The sequence below is a fragment of the Brachyistius frenatus genome, unplaced genomic scaffold, assembly GCF_029030835.1.
Source record: "Brachyistius frenatus isolate BFR_SWC_R1_liver_20210118 unplaced genomic scaffold, ASM2903083v1 Contig_361, whole genome shotgun sequence".
Lineage (NCBI taxonomy): Eukaryota > Metazoa > Chordata > Actinopteri > Embiotocidae > Brachyistius > Brachyistius frenatus.
The window spans coordinates 48,410-66,837 of record NW_027210960.1 but is presented as its reverse complement, the minus strand read 5'-3'; the positions used below and the strand labels follow the sequence as shown (position 1 = coordinate 66,837).

Genomic DNA, 18,428 nt, shown 5'->3' with positions numbered 1-18,428 from the left:
GAGGCTCTGAGAAGGTATGGCCCTTTTCTTACTGTGTTCTCGACATTATGTAGTCATTAATCAATGAATCAAAACAGTAACTGTCAGATTCATCTGTAATAATTGCTTCTTGCAGCCCGAGAACACTTCTAATTAACAGAAGATATTTAATAAGGTTAAAGGTTAAACCTACAACTTGTTCTGTATGTTAAATAGTTAATTTTTTTTTGTTGTTGTTTTTTTTTGTATTTGGCACCTTGACTGCAGGAATTACAAATATTCTCTGTGGCTCATGTTTCAAACGGTACTGTGTTGCATGTAATCTAGAGTGCACTGATTCCCTCTGCTCTGTAATATGCACATAAATTGCAGATATGCACATAAATTCTCAGTGCGCGACTTTACGAATGTCAAAGAAAACCTTCCTGGTTTGGCCCTCTTGACATCTCACGCTGAACACCTCGCTCGGTTCGTGGCTTCATCGCCGTAGATTCTCTGCTGCAGATTTCCTGAACTTGAAACCAAATTTGATGCTCTCTCTTCTAAAGTCTACGGTCAAATCACAAATGCACAACATACAGATATGCATGTAACTCAGGTGGACACATTTCATGTGAAACTACCTGGAATACTTACTCACACTTGCCAGAGTTTTTTACAGAATATAATACAGAAAAAGATTCTTAGACTGAATTCTTTTTAATAGTTTTTTCTTGCGTAATGATTAAATAACTAAACAGTAAAATTTACCATCTAATATTGGAACGGAATCAAAAATCAAAGTATTGGTCGGGTTCTACAATAATCACCCACTTCTTTGAAATTGTCAATATATGCAGGTAATTTGCCGTCTTGCAGGAGTGAAACATGCGTACCTGTTTAGGCAAACCTCATAAGCTGCTGCATGTTCAGATGCTCGATGTGGATTAATGTTAATGAGAGCTGAGGCTTCTGTTGCTGCTTTTGTCCCAAAGAAGGCTAATGGGTGTCACTCAGGGACGCGGGCAGACGAGTGCAACGAGGACAACAAACATGTTCAGGGACTTGTTTACAGGCTTTTAAGTGTTTTGTAATTAGTATTATTCTGTTCCCCTGAACCCATTCTGGAGTTGGTACTCTGTAGTTGTGTCAGTCGAGTCCAGAGACGTGTGTCGTGGTGGGGGAGTCGTCCATTAAACCGAAAGTCTCGTCTGCCCCAGAAGCTCAACTCCACCTCCCCACCCCCTCGATGTTTTATTAAAAAAAAAAATGTAATCGTGTGAAATCTTTAGAAAAAGATCTTGTCAGTTCTTGTGAGCGAGAGTTGTATTATTTATATGGCAACACGATTTCCACGGCAACAGTTTTGTGTCTTGTCTGTCTGGAGTGAGGAATGTTGCAGCGGGCATCGTGCACGGCGATCACGAGGTGGTTAGGGACCCTTGATGGAAGCCAGACGCCGGCTTTAGAGCTGCTCGGCGCTTCCAGGAGGGACTGAGGAGGAACAGGCGGCAGGCAGGAGGACGCACGGGGCCGAGGTGGTCTCGACAGAGAAAAAGCAGATGAGATCACCGTGGCGGGTGATGCAACCGTAGGTGTCGGGAGGTCTGCGCCGGTGTTACAGCAGGTTGGAGTCGGACTCGTAGTTCAGCTGCCGGTTCGATGACTCTCGTCTTAGATTTGAGTCCGACCGCTCTCCCTATTTTCCCGTCTCTCGACCGTTATGAGTCAAACAGATCTTTGAATCTTAGAGTTTGGTCAAAGTCCTACTTAATGTTCTTTCATCCCGTCCTTTCTCTTAATCTGCCATCAGTACCTCTGTGAGCCAACTTTCTTGTTGACTTTTTGCCCTCATGCCTGCCATGTCTCAGCCTGACCAGCTTCTAAATCACTAAATCCCCAAGCAGGCTTGGTAAAAAACAAAAAGATCCCACGCATGCTCTGTTCCCATCCACCTTTTCTAGAAAGTTAAGTGACTTATAATGTTGTTGTTTTTATTTTCATTCTGCGGTTGCTGTTGATTTTTAATGGGAAATTGCTCTTTTCCTTCCTTTTTCCTGACTCTGCCCTGCTGTTCTGTGTTCTGATCTTATCCCTCAAGATGTGTGCGCACCTGATGAATTAGTTTGTTTCTCTCAAAAGCGTCGGGCACGTAGCCCTCTCTACTTGTCGGCTGGCCTGAGGTTGTTTTCTTTTGGTGGGATGTCGTGAATTAAATGCTAGCTGAAGTTGCGGTGTCTCGTAGAGCTGTGGCATTTGAACGTGGATTTGATAGGGTTGGGGATACATTTGACCTTTTTGAAATAAAAATTGACACTCCTTCATTTACATTTCTCCAGCAGATGTTTATAATTGCACCCTTGCAACATAGCTTGCTGTTTGCTTAAACCCAGGAATAGCTTAAATACTCTCAGCATCTCCTTAAACAAGCCTTTCATACCTGCCAAGATGGCACGGGGCCTATATAGCCTCTCTCATCCAAATAAAGAAACCAATGTAATTTCCTATGTTGATAGCCTTACAATCAGTCACTAAATTTAAAGTATCGTTAACCACTTTCGCATTACAACAGCAAGCCAAAGGTTCACTTATTCATTCAATAAAAGTTTGATTAACTTGCTTCTGGGCTGGCTTGTGCCTCTCTGGCACACGGCAGGCTGACACGAAGGGTGGGTCACACTGGGTATTTATTTGGTCTGTGCTCATGCACAGACAGCACACTTGGGGAGATGTTTGCTGCAGGCTTGACTGAAAGGAGCTTAAGTGCTGTAAGATGTGAGCAGTGGCTGTTAATGAGATTAGACCAGCATTCAGGCCAGCGCCGAATGTGATTCAGAAAGCAACCATGATACGTGTCTGTCGGTACATTTCTTCATCCTGAGCGACTACATACCGTTTGACGGGTGACTTGTTTTGTTCCGGGGCACCATATGAACAAAGTAATTATAGTCCTGTGAGTCTAACACGGGGTAATTACAGTCTGAACTCGTTACAGGTGTGGAACACACATTCAGAAATGCACATTATACCCCCAATTTGTTTTTGGGTAGCTAAGCAGTGCTAGTTAGCAGCGTACAGCTACCTGCCTGCTTCAGGTCCTGTTTGAGAGCATCGTGGTTTTGCAGTGAATTATAGCAGCTGTGTCTTTTCTTCCTGGAAACGGTTACATCAGACATGTTGTTTCATTTTGTTTGCGACAGCATCACCGGGTTTGTCTGTTACTGGAAGCAGGCTGGAGCTGACTGAGGTACAAGGACAGAGACATCACACATTAATGCAGCAGACCCAGTTGTGTTTGTAGCAGACACCCACAGTATCTTAATAACACTATAATGTTCTCGCGTGTGCGCAAAGATTTGTTGCACATATCTGTTGCCTATTGTGTTATTCTACATTACTTGCGGAGGAAAAAAAAAAATCATTACAGCAGAGAATTGTAATGTTGTATCAACACATGGGCATCAAATATCTATCATTTCATATATGAATAAAAGTGTCGGGTGCATGCAAAGTTATGGCAGCTTTTTGTGACCGTGTTGGTCAGTCTGTCAGCTTCACAGTCTCCTTTTATTGCAATAAAAAGGATTAAAGTGAGATGAACTGACTGGAAACTTGATTTTATAGCATGTTGGTTAAGTTTTTCTTTGGGGAAATAATTTGCAGTTGGGAAACATTTTATAGATTGCAATGTACGTTATTTTATTACTCAACATATTGCGAATTCATTTAGTCACTGTGATATATTGTAGGGTTTCTGGTGATTCCCAGCACTGTGACTTGCAAACCATTTGCAACATGCTGCTTTACATTTTACTGTAACGTACAAAGAAATGAAATACTGGTTCTCGGCTTCACTGAAAACAAAAGTAAAGTTCTGTTTAACTGAGAATTGTCTGTACTTTTCCACTCTTAAACACCTTGTATTCAAACTGCATGTGTGGAGGAGCAGGAAGCATCTGAATCCTCCACAGACTAAAAGCATCAGGTTCCTACTCAACCTCTCTCTGTCTCAGTGAGCACATTTACATGGCTTGTTGGGTCACTTTAGATCTGGTGTTTTGCATTCCAGGAAATGCACAGTTTCAGTACCGAGGTGTCCAGAGCGTCACTCTCATCAGAGTGCAGGAGACTAAACTTTTCCCAGTTCCTCTTCAGTGATTATTCTTAAAAGTGAATGAACAAGTTACCCGTGTGCTTAATGGGTGGATATGGAGGCTCTGAGCTACATCTGTCTTTATTACACAAAGTATCTGCCTGGAATTGTGGCACGTTTCACAATTTCATCTACGTGATTGAATTCATTGAGCGTTTAGATGTGATTTCTCAGTGTCGTCCTCATCGACTGTATAAATATTCAATTCTTCTTCTGTGCATACATATTCATCAGTGCAGACATGTTCATAAAATAAACGCTTTTACCAACGACACCTTTGAGTCACTTTTTAAACTTAAACAAGGGAAACGGTGATAAATAATATTTAACTTGAAGCTATATAGTGGTGATACAGTAAAGTGTGACAATATGTTAAGTGTGACAGCTGGTGCTCCCATATGTCATTTGTAAACATTGGTGAATGGCCTATTAGCGAGCGTGCCATCTGATCAAGTGTTCGGTTGCTGTGTGCTTCGCTTTGACTCGTCACAGCAGCAACACACACCGTTCTCGCTGCAGTTGCAAGTGAAGATTTTGTGCTCTCAAGATTGACATCATTTGCGCCGGAGAGTTTTTACTGCTTTATCGAAATGACACAAAAACCCTCGAAGCGTTCCACTCCCCTCACCTTTTTCCTTTTCTCTCCTCTCTTGTTTTTTCTTTTCCAGCCGAGGATGATGGGATGTGGGAGAACGGCCTTTCCTACGAGTGTCGCACTCTGCTGTTCAAAGCCATCCACAACTTGCTGGAGCGCTGCCTCATGAATCGCAGCTTTGTTCGCATCGGCAAGTGGTTTGTCAAACCCTACGAGAAGGACGAGAAGCCCATCAACAAGAGGTACGCTGGCACCACTTGTTCTGTTAAGTTCTTGGCCATAGTTTTATTCTTTATGGCCGGGGTCTGCACTGTGGAAATAGGCATTTTCCTGGCTCCCCCCTCCCCCCCCAGAGATTCCACGGTTGACTCACAGGGTCCCAGTTTTATGTGTTATTCAGCATGTGGGCTATTAAACCAGCACTTTCACTTCAGGGGTTCTGTTCCCGCTGGACACCTGACATAAATGCATGTATTGACATGGCTGCTTTGGAAGATATAAAGTAGTGTGCATTGTACCAGGGATTTCCTGTTGTGTCTTTTTTGCAGCAGCAGCAGATCCCGACAATAATGAAACATTTGTGTTAAGACCTTCTTCAACGTTAAACTGCACTGTGCACATTTAACTGAGAGCAGTGGCAGGCAAGTAGCTGTCCATCAGAAATATTTCTGCCCCTAAGAAAAGCTTAGGTTTTGTCATTTTTAAAAAGCCTCTGAACTTTTGCCAAAAAAATTCTGAAGGTAACTATGTAAATCCCAACAATCAATGATTTCCATCTCAAAACACAAATAGGTGGCAGTCTATTAGATGCTGTCGTGCTAATTAAAAAAATATTTTCAGACAACATCAAAAGTGCTTTCATTCAACCATAAATGAAGCAAGTCAGCGTTTATCACAGGTGGATCTATTACATTAGCTGCATGAGTCATTTGTTGCAGAAGGAGCATGAACATAAACTGCTATAATTCTGTCAAGGGAAAATGTAATCTGCCATCGAATACACAAATAAAATAACCAGTTTTATATATATTTTTGTCATTTTTAAAGGAAATAAATTATGTAGAAAAGAAAACGGTACGGATTCATCAACCTTTCATCTGCTGGTTCCTGTAATACATTCCTCAACTGGGATTCTTTATCTCACACATAACAGATTACTGATACTTCAAATGCAGTTTTCAAGCAGCATTTTTAGAGCAAAGGTTGAAAATCCTGCTGAAGTATTCGCAAAATTAAGTCAAAGCAGCTCAACTGGTTTGCTTATTGTTATATTATTAGTTCATTTACAACTGCTGACTACTTACTGTTAATTTATTTTGCACTTCCTGGTTAAATTGCGCTGTAGTTATTTTTAATGGAGTACAAATAGAGACATTTGATATCGGCTGTAACCAATTCAAACGAAGGATTGTAAACAAATCGGACATAATTGCTGCATCAGAAAAGCCTGGACTGGCCCCGGTCCTGGGCCTGGTATATTCTGGCATTGTACACAACATTACAGTTGTGACATGAGAGGTGGCGGCGCTGTCTTGTCTGCCTTCTCACGTCTGACTCCCGAGAGCTGAGGCGTCCTCCACCTTCTCGCTATCTGCCGAGCTGGATTTCTTGCAGTCAGTGTCTGGGTTTATTGATAACAGTAGGGTAGCGAGGACAAAGTGACCGAAGCAGCTATTTTTTTCCACGGGGAAAAAAAACAACAAAAAACACCTGCTCCCTGACTGTCGCCGCCTCACCTCCCCACTGAACACGCGGCGATCGTTTGAGAACTCGAACGGAGATCTTTTTAGATTTTGGTTTTGAGATTCAGTCGCAGTGCCAGGTGCCACAGATTTAACGCTGGTGTACCAACTGCAGGGTGCCGTTTTGACGAGGGCGGCGATTGTGGAGAAAAAAAAAAAAAGCTCTAGAATCAAACGGGTGTATTCTGTTAACACCCAGCAAACTCCCTGCTCTGTTTTGTGTGTGCATGTGTCAGTGTGTTATTGTTGTTGGGGTTGTTTTGGTGGCGTTGCCAGATTTTTCAGTCAGGTGCTCAGCGGGGTCACACAGCAGCCTGATCTCGTGTGTGCACAGACACGTGTTTGTTTGCAGGCCGCTTGCACGGTCCAAGTTAGAAACGGCCCAAACTGTATCTGCTGTCAGCTTGTCTTAATCATTACCGTGACGTGGGGCAGCAGAGCTGGTTGCAAGCTTTAATGGGGACTCTTTAATGGCCTCTCATCTGTAGACAATGGGTCGCATTTCTCTGGACAAGCGTGATGCATTTTCATGTAAATGGTGTAATAATAGACAAAAGACTTGACAAAATGATACTGGAAGATCGAGCCACTTCTCTCCAGAGCTGTACACATGCCTTGTTTTTTTTTTTTTTTTTTTTTTTTTTTTTTTTAGCTCTATTGCCTCTTTACCCAGTATGCTGATCACAAAGGGCCCCCAGTCAAGGGGGAAAAAAAACAATGGTCTTTTCCTCAGCTCTGGAATTCACAGGCCACCCTCTGTCTGTATGTCTGCTGCTCACGCTTGCTCCTCACTCACTCTCCTCTTCCCTCCATCCCCCTCTGCTGTCATGAAGCAGACTGGGCAGGTTATAAATAGTGGTGCAACCACCCTGAATCTCAGTTGTCGTCAAGGATGTTTTCCCCCCCTCTCCTTTGGTGTGATCCGCTGCGCTCCAGCCACGCCGGGATTTCAACAAACAAAGCAGCACAAAACTGTGACGGAAATCTACTGGACTCCTTTTGTGCTTTTTTTTTTTTAATGTCGCTGCTGTGTCCAGACCAGCTGGTCTGACAGTGAAACATTTCCTGAGCTGCTATTGATGTATAGTGGTGCTGTTGGCAATTATTAAATGGCTCAAGTGTTGTTGTTTTGTTTCCGTGGGACAAAGTAAAACTGTACTCAGAGTGCAGTCCTACTCCGTATCCTTCTTTGCATCTGGTCTCCATGGAGATAGTCAAGTTTGTCCTACCAGTAGTGAGTGTTAACCCCGAGGGAGACTCCATCCTCACGGGTGGCATGACCGAGCTTTTTATGTCGGCAATCACATCATTCTCAGTGACGAGCTGCTTCCACTGGGAGTCAGATTGAAAAATTTCAGGGAATTCCCACTCTGATAGTCCTGTGAAAACTCGACTTAACTGTAGGTTGTTTTATGGCCACCGTTCTTGGACACTTTTCCTTCCCTCCTTTTAAATACTGAAAGACTCAATAAGCTGATTACCAAGCAGTGGTTTGCCAGCACCTGAGCTCATCTGTCTCTGAGCACCTTGTTCACCTTTCATTGACAGCAGGTCAGGCACTCTTCCATTAAAACACATGAGGATTTTACAGCAAAGACACAGTTCTCTCAGGAGTCCGTTACCAAACGTGTATCTAACTTGTGAGTGTGGGGCAACAACTAACCATTATCTTCATGATTGATTCATCAATTATGTTCTGGAATAATTAATTAATAGTTTTGTCCATGATATGTAAGAAAATGGTGAATAATTCATTTTATAATTTCCCACAGTCGAATGTATGTTGTAGCTTTAAAAATATCACAAAACATGTTTTTGTTTTGGAAGGTTGTTGCACAAAAGAAGATCTGTTTGGATATAAGAAATTATGATAAGCCACTGTTTTTTAAAGATATACATTATAAACAATCAATGACAATATAATCAGAAGATCAATCAGTTAATAAAATCACTGTTAGTCACAGCACCAATTGATGATTCACCTTCTTTTGGTATTTAATTGATAAATCATCAAAGCATGAATGTGGCATGCTTCTCATTGTCAGTCATCAGCCCAAACTTAAAATAACATTTTCACACATACCATTAAAATGTAGAAATGATGCATCCTTGAAAGATGTTCTTGTGTGAGCAGCTCAAATCGGATCTGCAGGTGGGAAACACCAGATACTGCACAACTCCTGGTAGCGTCGGAAGTGTCCAGTTGGTCGAGGCTGTAGCCAGCTGACAGGCTCATAACCTCAACCCAGACCTCAGCCTGTGTTGAAATGCTTACATCATCTCTCCCCTCCTCTGCCTTGCTTCTCCTTTGAGCCTGATGTACGTGGTAAACACCAAACGGGTTGTCCACAGTCTGAACACGGTAACAATAAAAGAAATCCTCTCAAGGTATTATGTAAAAAAAAAAAAGGCTTATTATGTTGTCCAGACGCCTGTTTTTATGATTTTACGAGAAAAAGATATATTTCAAGATTAACGTTGAAATTTAATATTGAAAATAATATTACTGTTTTTAATGTAATTCCTAAATGAAATCAATATTGATTAGTGACAGCTGTTGTTTTTAACATGAACTGCACATGCAGCAGTCTGTGTTGATCCAGATGACGGTAATTCTCTTTGTCTGGAGTGCAGGCGGCTCCAAGTTGTGCTGCCTGGTTGTTTCTGTGAACCTTATACTGCTAGGTAGACTGGCTCCAGAAACACAGAGAAAGAGCGGGAGAGAACACCAGGGAGGGAGGGAGGGAGGGAGGGAGAGAGGGAGAGCTCCTCTTGGTTGTCATGGCAGCAGGGAAATGCACCCTGGGATCGTGTGTTTCCAAGGTGAAGCGGGATGCTCGTGCCCTATTGGTCAGCTTAAGGCAGACTAGCTCGTTGACTTGCTCCTAATTGGCTGCGTTGCTAAAATGCAGAGCAACATTAAATCCGGCCTGCTTTGATGTTTCAATTTGATCAGGACAAAAGGGATATCATGTCTTTATCTGCTTGATATGCGCCCTGTCTTTAAAGCCACATTTACAAGATCGACAATCTATTCCGACTGCGCTGCAATCAGGACGGTGTTAGATTCCTGCTCGGCTGTATTTAAATACGTGTGTATGCTGTTATGCATTTAGTTGTTGTCTGAGTGACTTGAACGCATCATTAACAAATCAAGCTGTTATGAAATGAGGCCAGTCTGCAGCGGCTCTTATTACCAGAGCGAATTAATGCAAAACATAGTCATACGGTAACAAATACGGCTGTATAAACGCATGCAAATGTCTGCACTTTGCTGCATGACGGGTAACGTGGATGAGCACATTCTTCCTCTATTGTTTTGGCTCTACGTCGGGATGTGCTAGTCCTGGTGCTGTGGCAGGCGGAAGCAGAGAGCAGCACTCTTGTTAAGTAGGACAGTGCAGGATAAAGGGCCACTGCCTCCAGTCTGGGGCTAAAGTGCTAAATTTATCCCCTCCCTGCTCCCAGCACAACACAAACACAAACACACAGGGAGACGGGCACACACGTGCTCGTCAACAATCGGCATCCCAGGACGGGCTCGCATGCTGCTCGGTGTGCTGCACCTGGAATGCAGGAAAAAAACAGTTAGGTGACGCATATTGCGCACACAGACCAGTTGCACATTTTGATTTGATTTAGACGCACGGGACCACTCGGCACCTCTCCCAAATCCCCTGCCCCCCCTTCCTCAATAATCCCCCACCCCCCCTCCCCTAACACTCAACCCTCTGACCCCTGGTCTCGCTGATACTTCATCAGTCTCTCTCGCAACAGGAACTCTGGGGAGACTGGGCTGTGGGACCATGTGACCTGCCGCTCTGGATATATCATGTTGCTGGAGAGATCCTGTCCACAAGATAAATATGGCTCTTAAAGGAAAATACCAATGTTTTCCATTGGTACGCTTCATTTGCTTAATTGCTGCACAATTATACTTTATTAATAATCCACTTCCCCTTTGTCACTTCAGCTTTTCAATTTAAAGCAAAGCTATTGGCTCCACTGATCTTGGAGAGACTCTACAGTTTGTTGTCATCTGCTAATTTTAACTCCATGCCCACACTTGATGCAGGCCATGTTAGCTGTGTTGCCCGCATGGGTTCAAATATTATTCATATATAAAGTTAGTGCCTGAGAGAAACAAGTGAACACTTTCTCTAAATATATTTGCATTACTAGATTACTAGAATGGATTGCGGCTTTCTACCATTATGAGAGCACAGGAGCTAATACGACTTTGATGAACACTTCTCATGATACTGTGCGCGGTGAACAAAACATTTTGAATATTTCGGCAGCAGAAGGAAACAAGAGCCCATCAGAAACTCCCTGCATCTTGTTGTAAGATTATTCACTAATTTCTGCTCCCGAATGCCTTCCTCATTTCCTCTAATGGCAGCCAGAGGCTCAGGGAGAACAAAGAATTCATCTCCCATTACTAAAGTTAACATGCTTCATTGTCTTTTTATGTATTGTAGCGCTGAGGAAACCCATTTTAGTGTCAGTAGTGTAATTCAAGAGTAGCAGCAGGGACACGTTTTCTTATTCAAAGAGGGAATCCTGTGTCCTTAGAGTTCCCCCGTCACCCTGTTCTTCTCACCCTGCCGCCTCCTCAGCTGCTGTACCCTGCATTCCTCCCATTCCTCCCATCATCCCATGTGACCAGAGGCTATGGCGGAGCACCAGGCCAAGCGGAGCTCTGAAGAAGTCGTCATAGTTAATCTGCGGCGTCACGTCACTCGCTCCCCGTCTGCCCCTCCCGTCCTCTCTGTCCTTTTCTCAGTAACTGTGATTCCTGTCTTTAATCCAGAGGTTCAGGCAGATGGTCACATTTAAAGCTAAGCCCTTATATGGTTTTCAACCTTTCACCTCATCACTGTAGAACACTAGGTGGTGGCGGTGGTGTCATCTGAACTAGCCAAAAATGTCCTTTACTTTCTGGGACTAGCAGTCATCTGCTGCAAGCCTGTTTAAATTCCCCGCAGGGGCTAAAAACGCAGCTCAAGAATTCTTAAGACACTTTAGATAGTTGTTGAAGTGGATCACAGTGGTAAATCGGGTAAAACAATTCTTACTTCGTCCTGCTCCTTCAAATCTGGGTTTTAAAGGTGTATTTAAAATGATTCCATTATCAGGGAGAATTTTAGAAATACTGAACTTTGTGGTTTCAAACTGCTCAGCTGAGTTGAGCTCTCAAATGAATTGTACACAGCGATTTTCCAGTTTCCCTTAATAGAACTAGACTACAGAGGAGGATGTTGCCTTCTCTTAAGAGGCACGAGGACCTGCTGCTTTTTTCAACGCTGCATTATGCCCGCCATTATTTGTGAGTGTGATTAGTGTAACAGATGTTTTCAAAGCAGCAACAAGCAAACTTGCCGCGCCGAGCATGAAGAAGAGAGGCTTATTTCTGCAGCAAGAGAAGTTGCAACTTGAAATTTGGTTAGTTCTTCCCAATTAGTCATCTTTGTTTACGTTGCACTGAGGACAATAACACACGTAGCTGATGTACTCAGAAAGCTTACACAGTCTTATCCACTGGAGCTAATGCTGCCCGCTAATACTGTTGAAATTCATAAGGTGTGTATACGGCACCTCCCCTCGATTTGACATGAAAATAAAGATGACCACAAAATAAAGCACATGTAATTCTTAGTCCTCTTTTTAAAATGATTAATTTACTCTACTATGCAAAAGTTTACGAAACTAAAAGAAAAGAGGAGAATGCTGATGTAGCACTTTATCAGCTCAAAGCATTCCCACACACACACACACACACACACGCGCGCGCGCGTTGCCCGAAGACACTTCAGCAGGTGGACAGGAGGAACCAGGGATCAAACCGGCAACCTTATGATTAGTGGACAACCCGCTGTACCATCTGAGCCCCATCTGCCCTTTATCACTTAACTTCATACGATGTAAAAAATCAAATCAATATTTACTTTCTGCACCCTCTGCCTTTTTAAAGAAGCACCAGTTCTCCTCGTACACGTGCACACAGCTTTAACGGTACTTGGTTGTTCAGCATCTTGCAGATTTAGTTTGTGTCGGTGTCGTCCGTCTCTTCATATAATCTCGAGCGACTCCATGACGCTGAGGTCGGCGTCGAGCCACCTTCGTCTGTGCGGGATACGTTTTCATGTTCGGGGGTCACGGCGATGCTGCACGATGAATCCCTGACTGATCGGAGGCCTCCTTCGTCCTTTTGCATTGTAGAAGCAGCATTATGTTGTTCACCTGATACTGAAGCCTAATTTGCCTCCACAGAGTTAGCAGGCCTTTTGATATTTACTCTGACATTCACTGCAAGTTAATTAATTTGCTCAGCAAGACAAAGAGATTATGCCGCCCGGCTAACCTTTCCTCGCTTCTCCCGGACACATTTTAACAACGCCGCAATTTGGTCACAGCGTTTAGTCCCGTTTCTGTGTAGAATGTGTCCCAGCTGGTGGTCAACACATTAAACCCCAATATAACAGTACTATAACATGGTTTTTCATCATTATTAGAGAGAAAAAGGGTACAGTAGGCCGTGGCTTTCTGGGTTAACTGCATAAGCCATCTTTAATCCAGGATAAGGCTGACTAATTGCTCGTGGCTCTGAGTAATGAATCTTTATTATTGCAACTGCACAACTAATATTACTTATGTCATGATGACCTAATGACTCAACATGCTTCTACCCGGCCTTAGAATTATTTCACAAGAACATACTAACATAAGAAGTCTTATTTTTTTCACACCCAGGTTCTACAGGATGTCTCAAGCTACACAGTTCGTTGTTTATACCTTTATTAAATTTATATTTTGACAATGAGAGGCGTATCACCCTTCAGTGATATAGTAAGTGCCTCTTTCACAGGAAGGAACAGATGTGGCATCTCAGTTGTGATACAGCTGCAGACTGATGATGTAAACGTGGTAATGAGCGTGATTACTGAAAATGTGTTTTTCAGAAGAGGAAAGGTACACGGCTCAGATTCAGACGGTGACGTTTCAGCTGACGGCAGGCCGACGAGAGGAACCCTGGGGTGCCTCTGTGCGTGTGCGTGTGTGTGTGTGTGCGTGCTTTTGTGTGTGATACACTCCCTCCTAAACGCAGGAGGAGCTGGAACCTGACTTGTTGTCAGGGTTATGTCAGTATTATCTTCAGTCGGCTCTGTCTGGATCCGTGTGGTTGTGATACACTCGTAGAGGATCGGATTTCTCCTCTTTTTATGGACTTGTCGTTCCATCTCTTTCCATTTCTCTTTCCCTTCCAAGTTTAATCTGACATATATAAAGAGGCTCATCCCCCACCCTCACCCTCCTTCCCTCCCTCCCCCATCCTCCATTTGTGGCACAGGGAAATCAATTCAAAGTAATAGAGCTCCGCATGTGTGAAAGTGCTGGCCTTAAGAGTTTTAGTCGAGTGTTTTCTGCGGCATCGAGTCTCCTGTGTAAACCGTGCACTAAAGCTAGATCTGGTGTGTCTCTGCGGGTCTTGTGTGTTTTTGTGTTTGTGGTATTTTGGCAGTAGACAGTGCTGTTGTTTCCCAGTGGTCAGGTGGCTAGACAGTAGGGAAGATAATATGACCCTGGAAACGTGTCCTCTGATTCACTGCTGTTTACCACCTGCATTCTGTTTTTCTGTCTCGACTCCCTTATTTGTTTTCATCTTTTCATTCTTGAGCTTATTCTTATGCCACTTTTCACGTCCTACGGTCAAACCTAACGTGTCATTTGACCACGAAGTCAAATGTGTGCCCCCTTACAGTGTATGTGGAAATATTTTCATGATAATGACGTTAACATTTATGCAAATTAACCACTAACGGTGTTATTCAGGAAAACACCCTCCTTTCTCTTCCCAAGAAAAAGCTCCAACAACCACCCAGGGTTTCTTAGAAAGTCTTCACTGTTCATTGTCATAACAATTTCTCCATGTTCATGCTGTCTTATTACTGTAAACTCCAATTCCAGAATCATTGTTTATTAATGTTGTGCCAGAAACTGCGGCCATGGCAGCTTGTCCTGTCGCTGCAGCAGCACATGACCAGTCACAACATGTTTACGCGGCCCAGATCGTAATAACAAGCTGCCACAAATGGCAAATTTCCATGCGCGAGACAGACCAGAGGTGACTGCTAAAGCAAAATGGGCCGAAGTGAAAGAGTCCCCCTTTTCTCTCCCAGTAGAAGGCACACTTGTTGTTGTTGTGCCGAGGAAGTGTAACTTCAGCCAAACGGAAGCTGGGTTCGTCGAACGCAGCCAGCCGAGCCCAACAAACATGTGAGGAATGTCACAGCTCTGCAGTACCCCCCCCCCCCCCCCACCACCCTCTGTCGTCATATCTTCCCAGAACCGTTCTGAACACTTCAGGCTTCCCGGCCTGCAGCCGACTCCTGATTGACCTCAGATCGAGTTCCACGTTACTTTTGCAGCTCTGCGAGCTCTTTCATATCATACCGAAACAGAAAAGCACATGACTCCTGAGCACTAATGGTTTGTCAGAGTTCTGTCATCTTTTACAGCTTTGACAGGATTTGTTTCACATTTTCTTCCAAATTAATGCAACTCATAAATGGAGTGACTAAATTAACACTAATAAAGTGCTGCTTTGAAGTTATTACATCAAAGAGCTTACTTAACGCACACGAAGAAGACAACCAAACGGGCCTGTCGCAATTATTACATAATCGCTCGATAGTGATTATTTGAACTGTCTGCAATCATTTTGCATAATGGTTAGAAATGTTTCTATTAATCTGCATGAAACTAACAGAAAAGTCATATTTCCGTTACCGTTTACACAGTTTTGTTTTCCACCTTTTGATAGCGCTGCCTTTCCCTGCTATGGTTTAATGGCACAAGTGGAGAATTAATGCCACCAAAGTACATTGTTTATTTTGATTATGGGTACCTGTCATTGTCAGTAATTTCATTTTATACTTCAATAATAGGCTTTGTATATTTAGCTTAATTATGTCATACTTGCAGTGTGCAAGTTTTGTTTACAAAACTTAAAAGACGAACAGAAATGTTCAATGAATAAAAGGCTCTTATCGTTCATAAGGTGTATTATTAAACTGAAATAGAAGGAAACAGAAAATCAACAGTAAACAACAATTAAATCATCACGTATAATTATTCGTATGATAATTAGTCATCAACTAAATTTTCATAACTTTCACATACCTACAAGTCGTGTCATGCTGGGGAATAATTTTGTTGGGGAAATGTAACTAAAGACCAAAACCGACTACTGAAAATAATAATAATAATAATAATAATAATAATAATAATATATATAATATATATATATATATATATATATATATATATATATATATATATATAGTGTGAAAATGCCACTGGTGCATCAAAATGTGACAGGGACACAGTGATCCCGAGATGGAAAGAATGACAATGCACATTAATTTATCTCCGCTCAGACAGTGAATGAATGAATGTGGATGCTCGGTCCCTGTAGGTTTACATGGGAACTGCTTTTGTTACCATTTGCTGTAACAACAAGCCACACATTCATCTGCTGTGCAAGTCTGGATACAGATAACACAGAGGAGATAATGAGATGGTGTTGCCCACAGAGTAATTGTTTTATTCTGAAAGGACAGTCTTGTTTCCTTCCTCCACTGCAGGGCTCCATTGTCATTTTGTCAGATAGGAAAAGCACAATGGATTTGAAGGAAGTAAGAAATTACTCTTTTAAGAACTGAAGTTTGAGGAAATATAGGATGATTCTTTAAAGCGGAATAAAATAATTGATTATTGATTTGAACGGACAATCTGGAACCATTGGTAAGAGAAAACAAGCACTTTGATGACGTCTTCTCGCCCTCAGACAAATTCTGATGAGAATTTAATGACCTTTTTGCACATGAAGCAAATAATTGATCAATTGAGAAAACAATTGTCAGATTAATCAATAATGACGCATAATAGGCAGCTGCAGCCTGTAGAAACAAGAGCTATGGCAAACAGCGTTATTTATAATTAAACGCCCTGACTAAACTTTTTTTTTTATTGTTATTATTATTATTATTATTTTTTATTGTGCATCATCTGTTTTTGTAACACATAGCAGAGCATTCATGAGACAATGACCGAGGCTGTCAGTCCCACTCGCCTCCCTCCATCACTCTGGTCTCTCCCGCCGCTGCCGCCGCACAGGTCGCCGTTGGTCTTTGGCATCTCATTTACATGGCGTGCCAGCTGAAGGCAAATGTGCCCACCTGCCTTCCTTTGTGCGAGGCCCGCTTCAAATACTCCCCGGATTATCTTATTGTGTCCTTACCGAGCCAAAGGCCACTGGCCATTTGCATCCGAGAGGTGGAGCGGGGAGTGCCTCGGCGTTCGGCTGTGTGCGACGGCCAGAGAGAGCAGATCAGAGAGCAGCCCGAGCCATTTGCCAGTTAATAGATGAAGAGCAGAGAACAGGGAAGTGGGAGGAAAGGTGGAGACAGAGAGGAAAAAAAAAAAAAGATGATTAAATGATGTTGTGGCTGTTTTTAAGGCTACAATGGCAGCCCGTTCCCCTTTCTACTCTTTCTCAACATGACAGACACCGAGAGAGGCAACATAAAAAATGGGATGTGAAATCCTTCATATCTTGTTAATGAGCATAATATTCTGACAAGTATCACGGCTGTTCTGAAGGCTGTTGTATTCGGTATTTGACATGCGCTGCAGCCTGTTGGAGGACATCATTTGTCTCCACTATTGAAATAAGGTTTTGAATTCTTTTAAGAATTTACCAAACAAATGAGATGAGAAATATTTATTCCTCAAAAGCACATCATCAGCAAAAGGACACAGAAATCTCCCTTTAAACAGGTGGTGTTTTAATTGTACAGTCTTCTGTGGTGCTCAATACAGGCTTTGGATTTCTGAATTTTTTTATTTTTTTTATTTTATTTTGTAAAGTGCAAGCAGAATCTCGCTGCAGGGGAGATGACATTCTAAAGTCCCAGAGAACCTGAGTCTTGAGGCAGGTTCAACACTATAACAGACACAATGTGCCGTGGATTGGGGGCCCCAAGGGGTCCTGCGGGGAACTCCTGGGGACCCTTAGGCAAAGTACTAGTTTCAAATGAAATCCAAATGAATTTTATGATTTAATGTGGAGGGGAATGCTACAGGAAATCACATAACACTGTGTAAAACTGCAACCTGTCTAATTTACACAAAATAAACTAAAAATAAAAGGTTTAGAGGTCCTGCTCGGTGGTTTTTGTTCCCTTTGTACGAAGACGGGCTAAACTAAGCTAATCAGCTGCTGGCTGTGGCTTTATATGCACCGTACAGAGGTTTCCATTTCTCACCTAACTCAACAATAACAATAATAATGTGTCGGATAATACTTGTTTAATCAGTGCTGTGGTTTCTCAGTACCTACGCTTGACCCGCTCAGCTCAGAGACCACACACACTTTCCCACTGTGCCTCCCAGCTGCTGTTTACTGGTATATGTGTTTCCCCACATGCTGGTGTGTGTGTGTGTGGGGGGGGGGGAAGGGCACCGACCGGCTGACAGAGCCTCTGAGCTGCTGCTGTGTTTTGTCACAGTACGAGCTTTACTAAATCCGGCTCCTTTTGTGTGTGTATGTGCGTGTCACCGAGCGAGAGAGTGGTGTGATGAAATGTGTCATGTGCTGTTGTTGTTGTTGTTGTCGTCGTCGATGTTGCGGCGCTTACATGGCCAAGTGCTGATCAAGCACCTGTTGACATTTGAACCATCCCTCTCTGGCTGGAGAGTCACTCTTCAACTTGGTGTTCATGGTGCATGAAGATGATGTCATGTGATGTGACCGGCCTACAGGATTATATTTCTATCATGGGCTCACCTCAAATTCCAAAATTACAGAAGCAACTGGTGAAAACACGTTTTTTTGTGTGTTTTTTTTTTAATGCTACAAAAATAGGGAAATTCATTAATAATATTAATTAAGTCATATTTTCAGATTGACACACAT

The 18,428-nt window shown here is 42.7% G+C and overlaps 1 protein-coding gene across 1 annotated transcript in view; it reads left to right on the top strand.

The window, feature by feature from the left end:
- med13a (mediator complex subunit 13a) overlaps positions 1 to 18,428 on the top strand; it is a 71,358-nt gene that overhangs the window by 15,835 nt on the left and 37,095 nt on the right. The window contains exon 4 of the mRNA XM_069724106.1: positions 4,780 to 4,948. Within this exon, the coding sequence (XP_069580207.1) occupies positions 4,780 to 4,948 (169 nt within the window). The remainder of the gene's footprint in view (positions 1 to 4,779; positions 4,949 to 18,428) is intronic.